Raw genomic sequence first — 17,308 nt, 5'->3', positions numbered from 1 at the left:
TCTTATTCTGGGTGGAAGGTTACGGTTTAGGCGATCGTTTAGATAGGCAGGTGCAGTACCGTTGAATACTTTGAAGATTAGACAGTATAGTTTGAATTGAATTCTGGCTCTAATCGGTAGCCAATGTGAGTCTAGGTAGGCATTTGTGATGTGGTCATATTTTCCGAGGGAGTAGATTAGTCTGAGAGCTGTGTTCTGAACGGTCTGTAGTTTTTTGATCATGTTTGTAGGGCATGGTAGATATAGGATATTGCAGTAGTCCACAAGACCTAGTACCAAGGATTGTACAATGATCCTGTAGTGTTCTTTGTCAAATAATTTCCTTATTTTTCTTAAGTTGCGCATTGTGAAGAATGCTTTTTGGGTAGTTTTGTTGATTTGAGTCTGCATAGTGCAGCATCTGCCTATCAGCACTCCCAGGATTTTGAGGGAGGTTTGGATTGGGTATTTGATTGCTTTAATTTCCAGGTCTGTTATGGATGGGTTTTTGTCCGTTTCAAGCATTAAGAATTTGGTTTTGTCCGAGTTTAGTTTTAATTTGTGGTTTGTCATCCATTTTTCTACTTCGTCCAGTATTGTTTCCAGGTGTCCTGTTGAGGTGTGGTCTTGGGTTTCGAAGGGGAGGAGACTAGTTATGTCGTCTGCGTAGCTGAATGATGTTACATTTAGGTTGTCTAGAGTGGTACCAAGGGAGGAGATGTAGAGATTGAATAGAATGGGTGAAAGTGGAGATCCCTGCGGGACTCCGCATGGATTTGACCATGGGTTAGATTTCATATCGTTTATCTTAACTCTGTACGTTCTTGTTTTAAGGAATCCTTGGAACCAGTTGTAAACCACCCCTGAGATCCCTATTGCATCAAGTATCTGGAGTAGTATGGTATGATCAACTAGATCGAAGGCGGTGGAAAGATCTAGTTGGATAATTAGGATCCTGTGTCCTTTACTGAGGTATTGTCGGGCTATGTCCAGTAGTGTTGCTAGTAGTGTTTCCGTGCTGTGGTAAGATCTAAATCCTGATTGAGATGAGTGAAGTATATTGTGGTCAGCTAGGTAGTTGGTGAGGTATTGAGCCATAAGTCCTTCAATCGGCTTGACATATAATGGGATCGAAGCGATAGGTCTATAGTTACATAGTAACATAGTAATATAATAGATGACGGCAGATAAAGACCCGAATGGTCCATCCAGTCTGCCCAACCTGATTCAATTTAAATTTTTTTTTTTTTTTTTTCTTCTTAGCTATTTCTGGGCGAGAATCCAAAGCTTTACCCGGTACTATGCTTGGGTTCCAACTGCCAGTTTCTGACCCAGTTCACCACTTTGGGTCCTAACTTCAGCCCTTCAAGTTTGTTCAACAGCCTCCTATGAGGAGTGTGTGGCGCAGTGGTTGGATCTACAGCCTCAGCACCCTGGGGTTGTGGGTTCGAACCCCGCGCTGCTCCTTGTGACCCTGGGCAAGTCACTTAATCCTCCATAGCCCCAGGTACGTTAGATAGATTGTGAGCCCACCGGGACAGATAGGGAAAATGCTTGAGTACCTGATTGTAAAAACCGCTTAGATAACCTTGATAGGCGGTATATAAAATCCTAATAAACTTGAAACTTGAACTGTATCAAAGGCTTTGCTGAAATCCAAGTAAATTACATCTAGCATATGTCCTCGATCCAGCTCTCTGGCCACCCAATCAAAAAATTCAATCAGGTTCGTTTGGCACGATTTACCTTTTGTAAAGCCATGTTGCTTCGGATCCTGTAACCCATTATATTCAAGGAAATACACTATCCTTTCTTTCAGCAACACTTCCATTATTTTTCCAACAACTGAAGTGAGGCTCACCGGCCTGTAGTTTCCTGCTTCATCCCTGTGACCACTTTTATGAATAGGGACCACATCCGCTCTCCTCCAATCCCCAGGAATCACTCCCGTCTCCAGAGATTTGTTGAACAAGTCTTTAATAGGACTCACCAGAACCTCTCTGAGCTCCCTTAGTATCCTGGGATGGATCCCGTCTGGTCCCATCGCTTTGTCCACCTTCAGTTTTTCAAGTTGCTCATAAACACCCTCCTCCGTGAACGGCGCAGAATCTACTCCATTTTCTCGTGTAACTTTGCCAGACAATCTCGGTCCTTCTCCAGGATTTTCTTCTGTGAACACAGAACAGAAGTATTTGTTTAGCACATTTGCTTTCTCCTCATCACTCTCCACATATTTGTTCCCAACATCTTTTAGCCTAGCAATTCCATTTTTTATCTTCCTCCTTTCACTAATATATCTGAAAAAATTTTTAGCTCCCTTTTTTACATTTTTAGCCATTTGTTCTTCCGCCTGTGCCTTCGCCAAACGTATCTCTCTCTTGGCTTCTTTCAGTTTCACCCTGTAGTCCTTTCTGCTCTCCTCTTCTTGGGTTTTTTTATATTTCATGAACGCCAACTCTTTCGCCTTTATTTTCTCAGCCACTAGGTTGGAGAACCATATCGGCTTCCTTTTTCTCTTGTTTTTATTGATTTTCTTCACATAAAGGTCCGTAGCCATTTTTATCGCTCCTTTCAGCTTAGACCACTGTCTTTCCACTTCTCTTATGTCCTCCCATCCTAACAGCTCTTTCTTCAGGTACTTTCCCATTGCATTAAAGTCCGTACGTTTGAAATCTAGGACTTTAAGTATCGTGCGGCCGCTCTCCACTTTAGCCGTTATATCAAACCAAACCGTTTGAAGATCACTACTACCCAGGTGAGCACCCACTCGAACATTAGAGATACTCTCTCCATTTGTGAGGACCAGATCCAATATCGCTTTTTCCCTTGTGGGTTCCGTCACCATTTGTCTGAGCAGAGCCTCTTGAAAGGCATCCACAATCTCCCTACTTCTTTCCGATTCCGCAGACGGAACATTCCAGTCCGCATCCGGCAGGTTGAAATCTCCCAACAGCAGAACCTCCTCTTTCCTTCCAAACTTTTGGATATCCACAATCAGATCCTTATCAATTTGCTGCGATTGAGTCGGAGGTCTGTAGACTACACCCACGTAGATAGAAGTTCCATCTTCTCTTTTCAGAGCAATCCATATCGCTTCTTCCTCTCCCCAGGTCCCTTGCATTTCGGTCGCTTGGATATTGATCTTTACATAGAGAGCTACTCCTCCACCTTTATGACCATCTCTGTCCTTCCTAAAAAGATTATATCCCGGTATGTTTGCATCCCATCCATGTGATTCACTGAACCATGTCTCTGTGATAGCAACAATATCTAGATCTGCCTCTAATATCAGGGCTTGCAGATCATGAACTTTGTTGCTTAGACTGCGAGCATTTGTGGTCATCGCTTTCCAGCTATTTTTCAGCGATAATCTCCTTTTTCGTATGGATTTTTGTGTTGTTTCACTTTCCGTTGCAATACTAAGAAATGAGTTGCTGATATTGCTTATGTTGCAGCCTTTACTACTATCACATCTTTTCTTTTGCCGGGGGTAGTCTCTATAATTGTCCTTCGTACATACACCACCCCCACCTTCTAGTTTAAATGCCTAGAAAAATATTGTCTAAATTTCTCTGCAAGGTTTCTTTTTCCTGCTGTAGTAATTGGTAGGTGTGTCTACAGGACCTTTTTGGTCTTTCAGTATGGGTGTGATTATGATCGCTCCAAGATCTTGTGGGAATTGGCCTTCTATGAGAGTGCTTTGTATCCACTGCGTGAGGCCGGTTTTGAATTTAGGGGAGGCATTTGTGAGTAGATACGATGGGCAGTAGTTCAAGTCGCATGAGGTGTGGCTGTATTTTTTATATAGTCGGTTCAAATCAGGCCATTGTAGAGTTGGGAAGGTGGTCCATGTTCTGTCTGCAGTTATGGCTTCTTCCGTTGTGGGGGTTGTTATTAACTCGTTGAGTGTGGTAGTTGAGTTGTTGAAGGTAGTTCTGATTTTGATGATCTTGAGTTTGAAATGGTCTGCTAATTGGGAAGCTGTTGGTGTTTTATTGCCTTGAGTGGCAAGGAATGGGTTTGTGTCCGTAAGTTTTTTTTTACTAAGTTGAAGAGTGTTTTTGTGTCGGAGTTGTTTGTGCCAATTAGTTTTAGTGTAGTATGTTTTGCGCTTTTCCTTAAGTTTGATGTTAAATAGTTTGATTTGGGTTCTCCAAGCGGATTTGGTTTGGTCATTTCTCTTTTTTCTCCAAGATCTTTCAAGTTGTCTGCATTGCCTTTTTAGTAGGTGGAGTTTGGAGTCGAACCACTTGTCTGAGGGTCTGCAGGTTCTGTGTTTGGTTTTTTCTGGGGCTAGCTCATTCAAGGTTGTTTCACTTAGGGTGCGCCAGTGTTTTACGAAGTCTGTAGGGTCAGTGGGGTCGATTGCAGGGTCCACTTTGTCCCAGAATGTGGCTGGTTCAATTTTCTGTCTAGATTTGAAGGTTGTTTTTTGGGGCATAGATTTTATGTTATTTTGAGGCCAGTTGATTGTGAAGGTGTATTTGTGGTGGTCTGACCAAAGAGAGGGATGCCAGGTACCATTGGTGATGTGAATATTTGGGGTGTGGAGGTTATGAGGCGTGAATGCTGCTATATCAAATTGGTGGCCTTTTTCATGCGTGGGTTCCGGATTGAGGATCTGGTAGGATAGGGCGTCGAGGTATGAGAGTATTTCGTTTGCTTGTTTGGATGTGTGGTCTTCGAGGTGGAGATTGTTGTCTCCTAGGAGCAAGTTGTATGTGGAGGTTAGAGAGTTCTGGAATAAGAATTCTTCGAGATCAAGTTTTGAGGTGTTCCATTTTCCTGGAGTGATGTAGCATAGCAGACAGTTCAAGGTGCCTGTGAGTGTGTTGTCGGAGAGTTGGCATGCAAGAAGGTCTAAGTGAAGGGTTGATTGTTTGTGTAGCACTTTTAGGTTGAGATTGTTTTTTACTAGAATCGCTAGTCCTCCCCCTCGTTTGTTTTCTTGACATACCATCTCTAATTTCACTGCTTGCGTTGCTAGTAGGTTGTCATACATCTTGCACTATGTACCTTTGATTTGGGTGGAGGGAGGGGGTAAATGGGGTCTGAGTTCTCCTTGGTCTGGTTGATTTGTTTCGGTTTAGGCGATTGATTAGGTAGGTGGGGGCAGTGCATTTCATTACTTTGAATTATAGACAGTATAAGTTGAATAGTATTTGCGCTTGTGTAGGTAGCCAGCGTGAGTCTAGGTATGTGATGGTGATGTGGTCATATTTGCTTAGTGAGTAGGTCAGCCTGAGGGCTGTATTTTGTACTGTCTGTAATTATTTTATCATGTTTGCGGGGCATGGCAGGTAGAGGATGTTGCAGTAGTCCAAAAGTCCCAGGACTAGGGATTGAACCTCCACATACAACTTGCTCCTAGGAGACAACAATCTCCACCTCTAAGACCATATCTCATACGCAACTTATTCAGCAAGGGCCACAAAGCTTTAGTCATGCAATTCGACATGAGCTCGGCCTTCGACTTGGTGGATCACAAAAAATTACTACAATGCTTAGACGCAATCGGCATCGGAGGCGAGGTGCTGGACTGGTTTCGAGGATTCCTTACGACCCGCACCTATCAAGTGCGCTTCAATTGTAACCTCTCCAAAATATGGAGAAACCCATCAGGCGTACCACAGGGGTCCCCACTATCCCCACTCCTCTTCAACGTCTACATAGCTTCACTGGGTACGCAGCTGACACAGCGAGGCGTAAAAGTATTTAGTTATGCAGACGACTTCACAATCATTATCCCGTTTACCACCTCGCCCTCCGAAATCACCCCCACAGCAACTGAAGCGCTAAACATGATGGAACAATGGACCACAGATTTCAAACTAAAGCTCAATGCAGAGAAAACTAAATTCTTTATAGCCTCGCCACACGTACATAACACGACAAAATCACTACACATTAACAATCTTAACTACCCTATTCAACCAACGATGAAGATTCTAGGAGTAATACTAGACCAAGAACTAACCATGAAAGACCATATAGACTCCCTAATCAAAAGAGGGTTTTTCACTCTCTGGAAACTTAGGTCCATTAAGGCGTACTTCCACACTTCAGCCTTCAGAATTCTAGTACAATCCCTAATACACCATCTGACAATCCCCCAGAAGCAAATGCAAAGACTACAACTGATACAAAACGCAGCAGTCAGGATGATTCTCGGGTTGAAGAAGTCCGACCATATAACCCCTTCCTACAGACTCCTAAACTGGCTGCCGATGAAGGCACGCACGAAGTTCAAGCTAGGATGTCTCTGCTTCAAGGTATTAAACGGTCTAGCCCCTAAATATATTACAGACCTCTTCTCATTCCCAACCAACAGACATAAAAGAAAAACACACCTGAAATTTGTCTCCCCTCCGGCTAGAGGGTGTAAATATAAGAGATACCATCAACAACTGCTATCGTACCAGGCAGCCACATGGGGTAAAGACTTAGAAAAACTAATTGCACACACAAACAACTATGGCGAATTCAGGAAACACCTAAAAACCTACCTGTTCTTGAAATACCTAGGTAACGAACCAGAACATCAGCCCCCCTCATAATACCACCACATACCCGATCCTGTAAATTGTAAACCCCAACCCCAATCACTAACCATGAACACTCCATTCAATTCATGGAATATTTCTAAATTTGTGTTAGCAGCATGGCACTTCCTGGTCTTGCAGCCCACAAACTGTTGTTAATATTATCAATGTTGGAATTACCAGATGTACAATGCTATACCCTTTAATTCGCTGTATGTACAGTTTCTCTTTATTGTATTTACAGTTTCTCTTTATTGTAAACCACTTCTCTTTATTGTAAACCGCCTAGAAGTCGCAAGATTGTTGGCGGTATATAAGAATAAAGTTATTATTATTATTTATTATTATTATATTATAATTTGTAACCTTTGGGGCAGAATTCGGTTATGCATGGGTCAGAGTTGGATGTTAGCCAGGTTTCGGCTAGGAAGAGACAGCTTAGTTGTTCTTTGATTATCCAGTCTTTGATTAGATTTGCTTTTGGGCTTATTGATCTTATGTTCATGTAGGCACAGGCTAACGAGGTGTGTTTTGTGTTGGAGTTAAGGTTGCAATTGAGGTAGAGGATATTTTTTGGTGGTGTTTGTTATTTTTGTGTGGTGGTCTTGTGCTTTGGTGGAGGTCGTTTTCCCCAGACGGTGGGAATGTGGTCTTGGCTGGTCAGTGGGCAGGATGTTAGGGTTCTGGTGGTGTGGATTTTTCTGGGTGGATGTGGTTGTCTGAAGGTTGCTGTCAGAATTGGGATGGGTGATAGGTGATATCCTGTGGTTTGCCAGTTTGAAATGAGTAGTGAGAGTATTAGGAGGGCAAGTATGATTTTGTATGCGTGATTTTCCATTTTGTTTGTGGGGTGGAAGATTCTTTGGATCTAGTATCTCTTTGGTTAGAGTTGTGGCAATGGTGTTGGTGGTTTCGAGAGTTTTTTTTTTTTTTTTTTTAAATAGTAATCAGACACGGAAGAGGATGGAGAGAGTTTCTGATCGCTCTCCTCTCTGGTGAAGGTAATCGCCTATGTGTTTAGACTCTGGCTTGTGGTGGCGTAAGAGGAGTCTGGTCCCTTGCAGGTTGGGGAGAGGGGCGGAGCAGGGCTCCCACGCTGCCTCTCCTCTGCTGGGCTCTAAAAACAAATGTCCGCGCTGCTGGGAGTGGAGTCGGGTCCCTCGCAGGTCGGGGAGAGGGGTGGAGCAGGGCTCCCACACTGCCTCTCCTCTGCTGGTCTCTGGGCTCTAAAAACAAATGTCGAATCAACTCGTTCTCATCCAGATTTCAGGCGAACATAGGCTCTGGGGGCTTCAGAAACATTCAGACCTCCCGTTGAGTGTTTCAGGCTTTGGAATGTTTAGGCAAATACAATCGTACGCAAGGTTTGGATTTGGCTCCGATCTGTGTTTTTCTGGGATTCGCTCCAGGTACCAGGTGGTCTAGCAGTCTTTCAGGGTAAGAGCGATCTTCCTACGCTCCTGCCCTGTGCAGCTCACTCATGCAAAATATAAGGGGTAATAAGTTGGGAATTTTTAAAAAGAATATAGATACACAGGTAATAGGAAAGGTAGTTTTAAAGTTAAGAAAAGAGTTGAGCAATACAAAAAAGAAAAAAAAAACTACAATAAAGGGTTTTTGCCTATGACTGCATTTTAAGCTGAGTGAACTATCATGTTTGTGAATTATCACACTTGTGACCTGTTTGGGTTAATTGCCTCTAACTCTGAGGCTTTTCCCTATTGAATAAGAATAAAAATGAAAATAATATATTTGAATAACCCCTGCTGAATGATGACAGTTTTTTTAGAAGATCATATAGGCAGATTTGTGGCACTTAACGTGTGTAAGTGCAAAAGTGCATATATGGTTTAAAATGTTAGTGCTCTGTTTATAGAATTGCCTCCTAAATGATTTAAAATAATTATTGTATATGTAGTAGCAGTTACAGGCAGACTCCGGGTTAAGAACAGGTTTCATTTTTTAAACGGTTCTTAAGTTGAATTTGTATGTAACTTAGATCCTAGTATTCTTCCCACCTTCTCCGCATCCTTGAGGCCCCTCTTGTATCCCTTCCCATCCTTCCCACTGTTCCCTCTCCACCACCACTTCCAACTATTACTCCCTCTTCCCCATGCATCTCTACCTCATTCCTCTCCCATCACCATGTCCAATAATTCTCTCTCCCTCCCTTTGCCCAGCAATTCTCCTTTTTCTCCATCTCCCCATGTGCACCATCTCTCGTTCCCTCGCACTCAGACACCCAATTCTCCCTTTCTATTACCTCCCCCATCTCAGCATCTCTTTCCCTCACTCCCTCCATTTTTCCATCCTATGGCTCATGCTCCCCTCCCTTCCTCCATTCTGTGAACCGAGTTCATGCCCCCTCCCTCCTTCCTTCCATCCTTTGTCCGAAGTTTGTGCTGCCGAGTCCCAACACACCCCTCTCCCTCCCTGCCGTGTCCCAACATGTCCCTCTCTCTCCCTCCATTCTATGCCCCAAGTACGTGCCTCCTTCCGGTGGGTGTTTACCTTCTAGCCAGTTCTTTCCTCCTTCCAGCCGCAGTCATGTCTCTGCACAAAGCAGTGGGCAGCGGCTCCTACATGCATCCCATGGCTGAACCAGAAGCCTTCCCTATGACATCGGAGGAAGCTCCTTCCATGTCAGAGGGAAGGCTTCTGGCTCAGCCACGGGATGCGCATAGGAGCAGAAAAACGACTGCGGCTGGAAGGAGGAGAGAGCTGGCCAGAAGGTAAATATCTGCCAGAGGTAGGCATTGAGTGAAGGGAGAGAGAGGGGTGCATTGGGGGACTCAGGAGGGAGGGAGGGGATGTGTTGGTTCACTAAAGGTAGAACAGGACCCCCATTCGTAAGTACGAGTCCGACATAAGTCGGATGTTTGTAAATCAAGACGGAGGGACAAATGTTTTTGCAAAACCTAATTAGGTTGTTTATATTGGATAGCAAACTGATATGATGGGGACTGCACCAAATTGACAGATAGAAGAATGTAGTCGGAGGCACAGAAACACTACAGTGTCTAAACCTCTCTTTATTTCACATGCTTCTTTTCAGTTCTGTGTGGAGCAGGTACTGGAAAAGGAAGAGCTCAATTCTGATCAGGTGGCATTGGTTGGAGGATCACATGGTGGGTTTCTGTCTTGTCATCTAATTGGTCAGTATCCAACTACGTATAAGGCCTGTGTTGCCAGGAACCCAGTGATAAACCTGGCTTCTATGAATGGAGTCACAGATATTCCTGACTGGTGAGTGTAATAAAGTGATGAAATCTCAGGTGGGATTTTGGGTCACAACTCTTTGAGATTTCATGGACTAAGCCTAGGAATCAAGTAAAATTAAAGGCAATGTTACTTAAACTAAACAACCATTTCACTGAAACAGGTAGCTAAAAATGTTTAGATGTAATACAAACTTAACTCAATTAAACTCAAAATTAAAATCATCATTTAGGAATGAGCACAGAACCACTTTAAACTTTAGGAATGATAGGTTATGAGTTGAGGCCACATATGAAACTGGTAAGACCAAGATTTGAAGAGTCCACCTCTCGTCTGCCAACCATAAACCAAACTTCTAACATTGACAAACTATATTTATGAGGTAAGAAGTAAAGGAGAAAGGCAACATAGTATTTGGCAGATGACTGCAAGGGAATTTTGGATACTACTACTGTTCTATCCATTTAGCCGTGTCCAACCATTGGATACTCTGTAAGCCAGTTCTCACTTTGCTTCCCTATTTTCATCGGTTTCTTTCAATTGCTTGATGTTCATTCCCATGTTATTCTTGATGGGATCCAGCCAACGGGCTTTTGGTCTCCCCCGCTTTCTTTTACCACTGACTAAACTTCTATTTATGTAGAATGTTCATAGATGTACCAGGACCACAAAGGAGTATATGTACAACATGTATTGGAAAGAGTGCTGTGCTGAATGTGTGTATGCTTGCCTGCCTGCCTTCCTTGTGTACACCTGAATGAGACTAAGTGTAAAAATAAAATATGATACAGTGTATTTGGATTTTGAGAAAGATTTTGACAGTCTTTATTAGATACTCCTGAGGAAATTAAAAAGCCAGAGGTAGGAGGCAATGTCCTATTGTTAATTGGGAACTGGTTAAAAAATAGAAAACAGATGAAGCAGGAAGCCCCCTTTGATCCCTATCAAGGTCGCTGGGAGTGTGATTTGCCCAGAGGGCGTAGCCTTCCTCCTTGGGACGTTATTTATAAACGGTTATTCTTTAGCACTCTCAAGACCAGTAGAGGTTAATCTTTACAAATGGGTATATATCCAATCATGACCAGCAGGTGGAGACTGAAAACAAAACTGTGGGACAGTATATAATATACAGTGGTGCCTCACACAACGAACTTAATTGGTTCCAGGAGCAAGTTTGTTATGCGAAACGTTCGTTATGTGAAACGCGTTTTCCCATAAGAATACATGTAAAAAAAAATAATTCGTTCTGCAGCATAAAATATGCTAAGATGACATAAAAAAAGATAAATTTTTGGTTATTATTTTTATTTAGATACATCTAAAAACATAATTGTTTTTTAAAACAACACACATTTTTTAAATTTAAAGACAGACTAAGTAGAGTCTAATTTTACAGTGAGAGAGGGCAGAGTCTCAGCGGCAAAAACTGGGACTTAACTGTTCATTTTTTTTTTTTTTCTACCGTGTTTCCCCGATGATAAGGCAGGGCCATCAAATAAGACAGCCCCCCCTTTTTAGAAAAAAATGTAAAATAAGGCACCCCCCCGCAAATAAGCCACCCACCGATACCTGCGCTTACCCGAATCGGGTGGTACGGTGGGTGACTCCGTGTGGTCCCTGGCACCCCCGACACGATCGGGGCAAGAGGGAGCTCAAGCCCTCTTGCCCCCCCGACTCCCCGACACGATCGGGGCAAGAGGGAGCCCAAGCCCTCTTGCCCCCCGACTCCCCGACACGATCGGGGCAAGAGGGAGCCCAAGCCCTCTTGCCCCCCCGACTCCCCGACACGATCGGGGCAAGAGGGAGCCCAAGCCCTCTTGCCCCCCGACTCCCCGACACGATCGGGGCAAGAGGGAGCCCAAGCCCTCTTGCCCCCCCGACTCCCCGACACGATCGGGGCAAGAGGGAGCCCAAGCCCTCTTGCCCCCCCGACTCCCCGACACGATCGGGGCAAGAGGGAGCCCAAGCCCTCTTGCCCCGCCGATTCCCCAACTCCCCGACAATATCGGGCCAGGAGGGAGCCCAAGTCCTCCTGGCCACGGCGACCCCCTAACCCCACCCTGCACTACATTACGGGCAGGAGGGATCCCAGGCCCTCCTGCCCTCGACGCAAACCCCCCCTCCCCCCAACGACCGCCCCCCCCAAGAACCTCCGACCGCCCCCCCAGCCGACCCGCGACACCCCCAACCCCCTTCCCCGTACCTTTCTGTAGTTGGCCGGACAGACGGGAGCCAAACCCGCCTGTCCGGCAGGCAGCCAACGACGGAATGAGGCCGGATTGGCCCATCCGTCCCAAAGCTCCGCCTACTGGTGGGGCCTAAGGCGCCTGGGCCAATCAGAATAGGCCCGGGAGCCTTAGGTCCCTCCTGGGGGCAGGGCCTGAGGCACATGGTCGGGTTGGGCCCATGTGCCTCAGGCCCCGCCCCCAGGAGGGACCTAAGGCTCCCGGGCCTATTCTGAATGGCCCAGGCGCCTTAGGCCCCACCAGTAGGCGGAGCTTTGGGACGGATGGGCCAATCCGGCCTCATTCCGTCGTTGGCTGCCTGCCGGACAGGCGGGTTTGGCTCCCGTCTGTCCGGCCAACTACAGAAAGGTACGGGGAAGGGGGTTGGGGGTGTCGTGGGGGTCGGCCAGGGGGGTCGCGGGTCGGCTGGGGGGCGGTCGGAGGTTCTTGGGGGGGCGGTCGTTGGGGGGAGGGGGGGTTTGCGTCGAGGGCAGGAGGGCCTGGGATCCCTCCTGCCCGTAATGTAGTGCAGGGTGGGGTTAGGGGGGTCGCCGTGGCCAGGAGGACTTGGGCTCCCTCCTGGCCCGATCGTGTCGGGGAGTCGGGGGGGCAAGAGGGCTTGGGCTCCCTCTTGCCCCGATCGTGTCGGGGAGTCGGGGGGGCAAGAGGGCTTGAGCTCCCTCTTGCCCCGATCGTGTCGGGGAGTCGGGGGGGCAAGAGGGCTTGGGCTCCCTCTTGCCCCGATCGTGTCGGGGAGTCGGGGGGGCAAGAGGGCTTGAGCTCCCTCTTGCCCCGATCGTGTCGGGGAGTCGGGGGGGGCAAGAGGGCTTGGGCTCCCTCTTGCCCCGATCGTGTCGGGGAGTCGGGGGGGCAAGAGGGCTTGGGCTCCCTCTTGCCCCGATCGTGTCGGGGAGTCGGGGGGGCAAGAGGGCTTGGGCTCCCTCTTGCCCCGATCGTGTCGGGGAGTCGGGGGGGGGGGCAAGAGGGAGCCAGGCGGAGAGAGGGCAGTTAAGCGCAGTGCCTGCGCGGAAGGATGCAGCTCGGGCGACTTCGTTGTGTGAAACGAAGTTCGTTGTACGAATCAAGACATAAAGTTCGTTGTGCGCAGCGTTCGCTGTGCGAGGCGTCCGTTATGCGAGGCACCACTGTACTCCCTTCTCTATTTACCTCAGTCTTCTTTCAGTCTCCAGCAGGTGTTGAGTGATCTGTACCCATCTCCCTTGGTAGGGCTGTTGGAATTTGTTTAGGGGGTTTCTAGTCCCTGTTTTTGGCCGGACAGAGCTTGGGCGGGCCCTGTTTGGGGGTCCGTCCGACCTCGGGGGTGTCAAACCCGGCGGGTCTCGAGCGGGGTCCCTCATCCCACTTCCTCCACCTCCCCACATTTTTTTAGAGGAGCCTCAGCAGTAAGCCTTGCCCCCTAAATCAAGCAAGGCATATTGCTTCGAGAGCCTGTGGAGTCTGTTCTGTAAAAAAACAAAAAAAAAATCCTGAGGTAGTGCCGGTCTGGAGGGTTGTTTCCCTTTAAGAAAACTGTATTTTACTGTATTTTTTCATCTAACCGGCACTTTTTTCTAGCTAGGTCGCGTATGGAGCAATTGTGCCCTTCTCCGGGGGAGTGGGACACAATTAGGTCCAGCCGCGAGGCACTCGCGGCCAGCCTGAACTCGGCGGTTTAGGTCGGTGAGGTGGTGGAGCTCCGTCGGCAGCGGCTGCAGGCGCCCAGAGCTCTCCGCCGATGGTGCCTCGCGAGTCGGCTGGGAGCAGTGGGGAAGCCCGGTCTTCCCCAACCGCCCATGGAGGGATTCGCCGAAGGATTCCCTCTCAGCTGATTTTTTGACAGCTGATGCCGACTTGCCTGTTTTAGCGGCTGGGACTGTTCAGCCTTCTCAGCCGCTACAGGCCATGGAGGGAGCATTTTTGGCGGGAACTTCACCATTTTCTCTGTCTGGCCCCTCCATTTTGTCTGCAACCTCAGGTGACCTTCCCCCTGTATTACAAACACAGGGGCAGGTTTCAGCAGGGACCCCTGCTGGGGCAGGGAGTCCCTGGGGACCCCCAGGGGTTTTTGGTCCCCAATTTAATTTCTTTCTTTGTGCAGACATTTGGGGGTCCCACGTGCACCTGGGGGGTTTCGGGGGTGGTTTTCCCTCTGCGTCCCCTATGGCTTGCCTCCCTCTTTTCGTTTGGCGTCCCCTCTTCCTCCTCCCTCATCCAAGCGCCCGCGGGGGGGCTTGGATTGCGAATTGATGGCCGGAGGAGCGTGTTGGCATGGTTGAGGACCTGGCTGCTTTGGCGGGCTTCCAGGATCCTCTAGAGGGGACGCCCGCTGGCAGCGGGGCGGCGGTTTTCCCGTCTTCCAGAGCAGATGCGTCCGTGGTGCGCTTTTTATTCAGAGGGATGAGCTTTTAGACCTGATGTAGCAGGTCTCCTTGGTGCTGCATTTTCGAAGTTGCGCCACCGGAGACACCGCGTATGGGGGCCCCTCTGCTTCAGGGGGTCTGTCCTGTTTCCCGCTCTTTTCCTGTGAATCAGGATTTTCGGGATTTTGTGTTGGCGCAGTGGCCTACGGGCGCCGTTTCGTTTGGTGTGCGCCTTGGCTCATGGGTATCCCATCCCGGAGGGGGATAGGGCTACCTTAATTACGCCAATGGGGGATGCGGTGGTCTCGGCACTTCCTAAGCGGCATACCGTGCCTGTTATGGACGGATCTGCGCTTAGGGTCTCTGAGGAGCGTACGTTTGAGACACTTCTTAAGTATAATTTTGATGTCTCTGCCTTGGGGGTCCCGGCAGCTATTTGTGTGGGGCTGGTGGCTCGCACTGTGTTTCAGTGGTCTGAGCATGTCCTGGATCGTGAGTCTGATGACTGGTCCTTAGTGGATCTGGAGGCCGACAGGTGGATCCACTAAGTTTGAGATGACTGCCTCGTTCCTCTCGGTTGTTCTTTGTGACTTGATGCTGCTAAGTCTGGGTCTTTTGGTGGCCGCACGCTGTACCTTGTGGCTTCGCGCTTGGTCGGCGGTTGCCGCGTCCAACACTGAACTTCCCAAAATTTCCCTTTCGGGGGTTGTTTTTTGTTTAGAGAGGACTTAGATCCGGTGGTTCAGACTCTGACGGACCCGGAGGTGCCCCGTCTGCCTGAGGACCGTGCCCGCCCGGCTTCTCGGGTTGGCATTGCCCGGGGGCGTCTGCGGGAATTTCGCAAGTTTCGCCTGGGGCATGGAACTGCTTCTTTCCAGGCTTCCGGTTTTTCCCCGGGGTCGGTTGGCTTAGCGCATACAGTCTTTTTCAGGGGGCCCGTCGGGGGGCTGGGAGTTTCCCCCCCGGTTCCCCTGCTGCCCGTCCTGCGCGATGTCTCTTTGCCGGCGCCCCCTTTGGTTCCCGGTGGTGCCCGGCTTCGAAACTTGTTTCCAAAGTGGGCCAAGATCACGTCCGATCAGTGGGTCCTGGTGGTGGTGCGGGACGGTTATGTACTTGAATTTTATCCGCTCTCTGCCGGATCATATCTAGCCTTTCCATGTCAGGTGGCATGGGAGACGCTAGCCTTTCGCCAGACCCTTCAGCGCTTGCTAGATCTCTAAGCAGTTGTCCAGTGTCCCCTCAGGAGTGCGGTATCGGCTGGTACGCCATTTCCTTTCTGTGGCCCTAAAGGGAGGGGACCTTTCGGCCCATCCTTGGTTTAACCTGAGGTCAACAGGACTCTCAAAATTCCCTTTTATTCGCATGGACACACTGCAGTCTATCCTTCTGGCGGTTCAGCCGGGGGAGTTCCTGACTTCTCTCGCTCTGGCGGAGGCCTACTTGCCTGTTTCCATTTGGGCCGCTCCTCAGCTCTTTCTTTGCTTGGCGATATTGGGTCTGCACTATCAGTTCTGGGTGCTTCCCTTGGGCCTGGCCACGACTCCCCGGACGTTCGCCAAGTTGATGGTGGTCGTCACAGTGGCATTGCAGTCAGAGGGCATTCTGGTGCACCCCTTCTGGGATGACTGGTTGTTTCGGGCGAAGTCGTTGCAGGAGAGCGCCCGAGTTACGGCTCGGGTGGTTGAGTTTCTCCGGTCGCTGGGCTGGGTGGTCAACCTTTCCAAGAGTCGGTTGGTCCCCGCTCAGTATCTGGAGTACCTTGGAGTTCTGTTCGACACCTCCGTGGGGAAGGTCTTCCTTCCAGGGCCCGGGTAAGCAAATTGCAATCTCAGATTCGCCTTCTTTTGGCGTCCCGGTGTCCTCGGGCGCAGGATTTCCTCCAAGTCTTGGGGTCGATGGCAGCGTTCCTGGATGTTGTGTGGTGGGCCCACATGTCTCTTCAGTATGCTCGGCTCCGTAGATGGTCACCCCAGTGGCTCAGTTTAGAGGTCCCTGTCCCTCTGTGTGGCTTGACGCGCTGCAGTCTTCTTTGGTGGCTCCAGACCTCTCTTCTGGTCCAGAGGATGAGTCTGGACCTATCGCAGTGGACGGTGCTTCTCTCGGATGCCAATCTCCTCGTTTGGGGGGGGCTCAGTGTCTAGGGGCACCTGGTCCATGAAGGAGGCATCCTGGTCAATCAACATGTTGGAGACAAGAGCCGTCCCTCTGGCGCTATTAGCCTTCCGCTCCCGCTTGAGGGGCAAGTCGGTCAGAGTCCGGTCGGACAATGCCACAGCGGTGGCTTATGTCAATCGTTGAGGCACCAAGAGCGCTCAAGTGGCGGAGGAGGCGGCTCGGCTCATGCTTTGGGGCGGAGTCACGCCTTCTGGACCTCTCGGCCTCTCACATGGCCGGGGTAGAGGTTGTTCAGGCGAACTTCCTCAGTCACATCTTAGATCACAGAGAGTGGTGTCTCAGCCCTGTGGCTCTTCAGTTGATAATGCCGGCTTGGGGTCAGTCCCTGATGGACCTGTCGGCCTCGAGTGGCAAGGCCAAGGTGTTCCGCTTCTTCAGTCGTCGCAGGGATGGCCTGGCCGAGGGTTTGGATGCACTGGTTCATCCATGGCCAACAGAGGGGCTGTTGTGCAGGTTCCCTCCGTGGCCATTAGTGGGCAGAGTTCTTCTCCGCATTGTTCGCCATCCGGGTCTGGGGGTTCTGGTGGCTCCAGATTGGCCTCGACATCCATGATACGCAGATCTGGTGACACTCTGGTGGCGGATCCTTTTCCTCTGCCTCCCTTGGACGACCTTCTGACGCAGGGTCCCATTCCCATGTTCGACCTGGCTCCCTTCTGTCTTACGGCTTGGCTTTTGAAAGGGGTCGCCTTGGTAAGAAGGGGTATTCAGATAGGGTGATTTCTACACTCTTGGGGTTCTGGAGGCTTTCTACCTCTCAGGCTTCTGTGTGGATTTGGCACTTCTTTGAGGGGTGGTGCCAGGTGCG

At 49.0% G+C, this 17,308-nt stretch overlaps 1 protein-coding gene across 1 annotated transcript in view; it reads left to right on the top strand.

Moving 5' to 3' along the window:
- Nucleotides 1-17,308, top strand: part of LOC117351462 (acylamino-acid-releasing enzyme-like) — a 252,705-nt gene that overhangs the window by 184,663 nt on the left and 50,734 nt on the right. Inside the window, 1 exon segment of the mRNA XM_033926761.1 lies at nucleotides 9,577-9,767. Within this exon segment, the coding sequence (XP_033782652.1) occupies nucleotides 9,577-9,767 (191 nt within the window).

Source organism: Geotrypetes seraphini, chromosome 17 (assembly GCF_902459505.1).
Source record: "Geotrypetes seraphini chromosome 17, aGeoSer1.1, whole genome shotgun sequence".
Lineage (NCBI taxonomy): Eukaryota > Metazoa > Chordata > Amphibia > Gymnophiona > Dermophiidae > Geotrypetes > Geotrypetes seraphini.
Note: the sequence above shows the minus strand (reverse complement) of the source record. Positions and strands in the feature narration are given on the sequence as shown.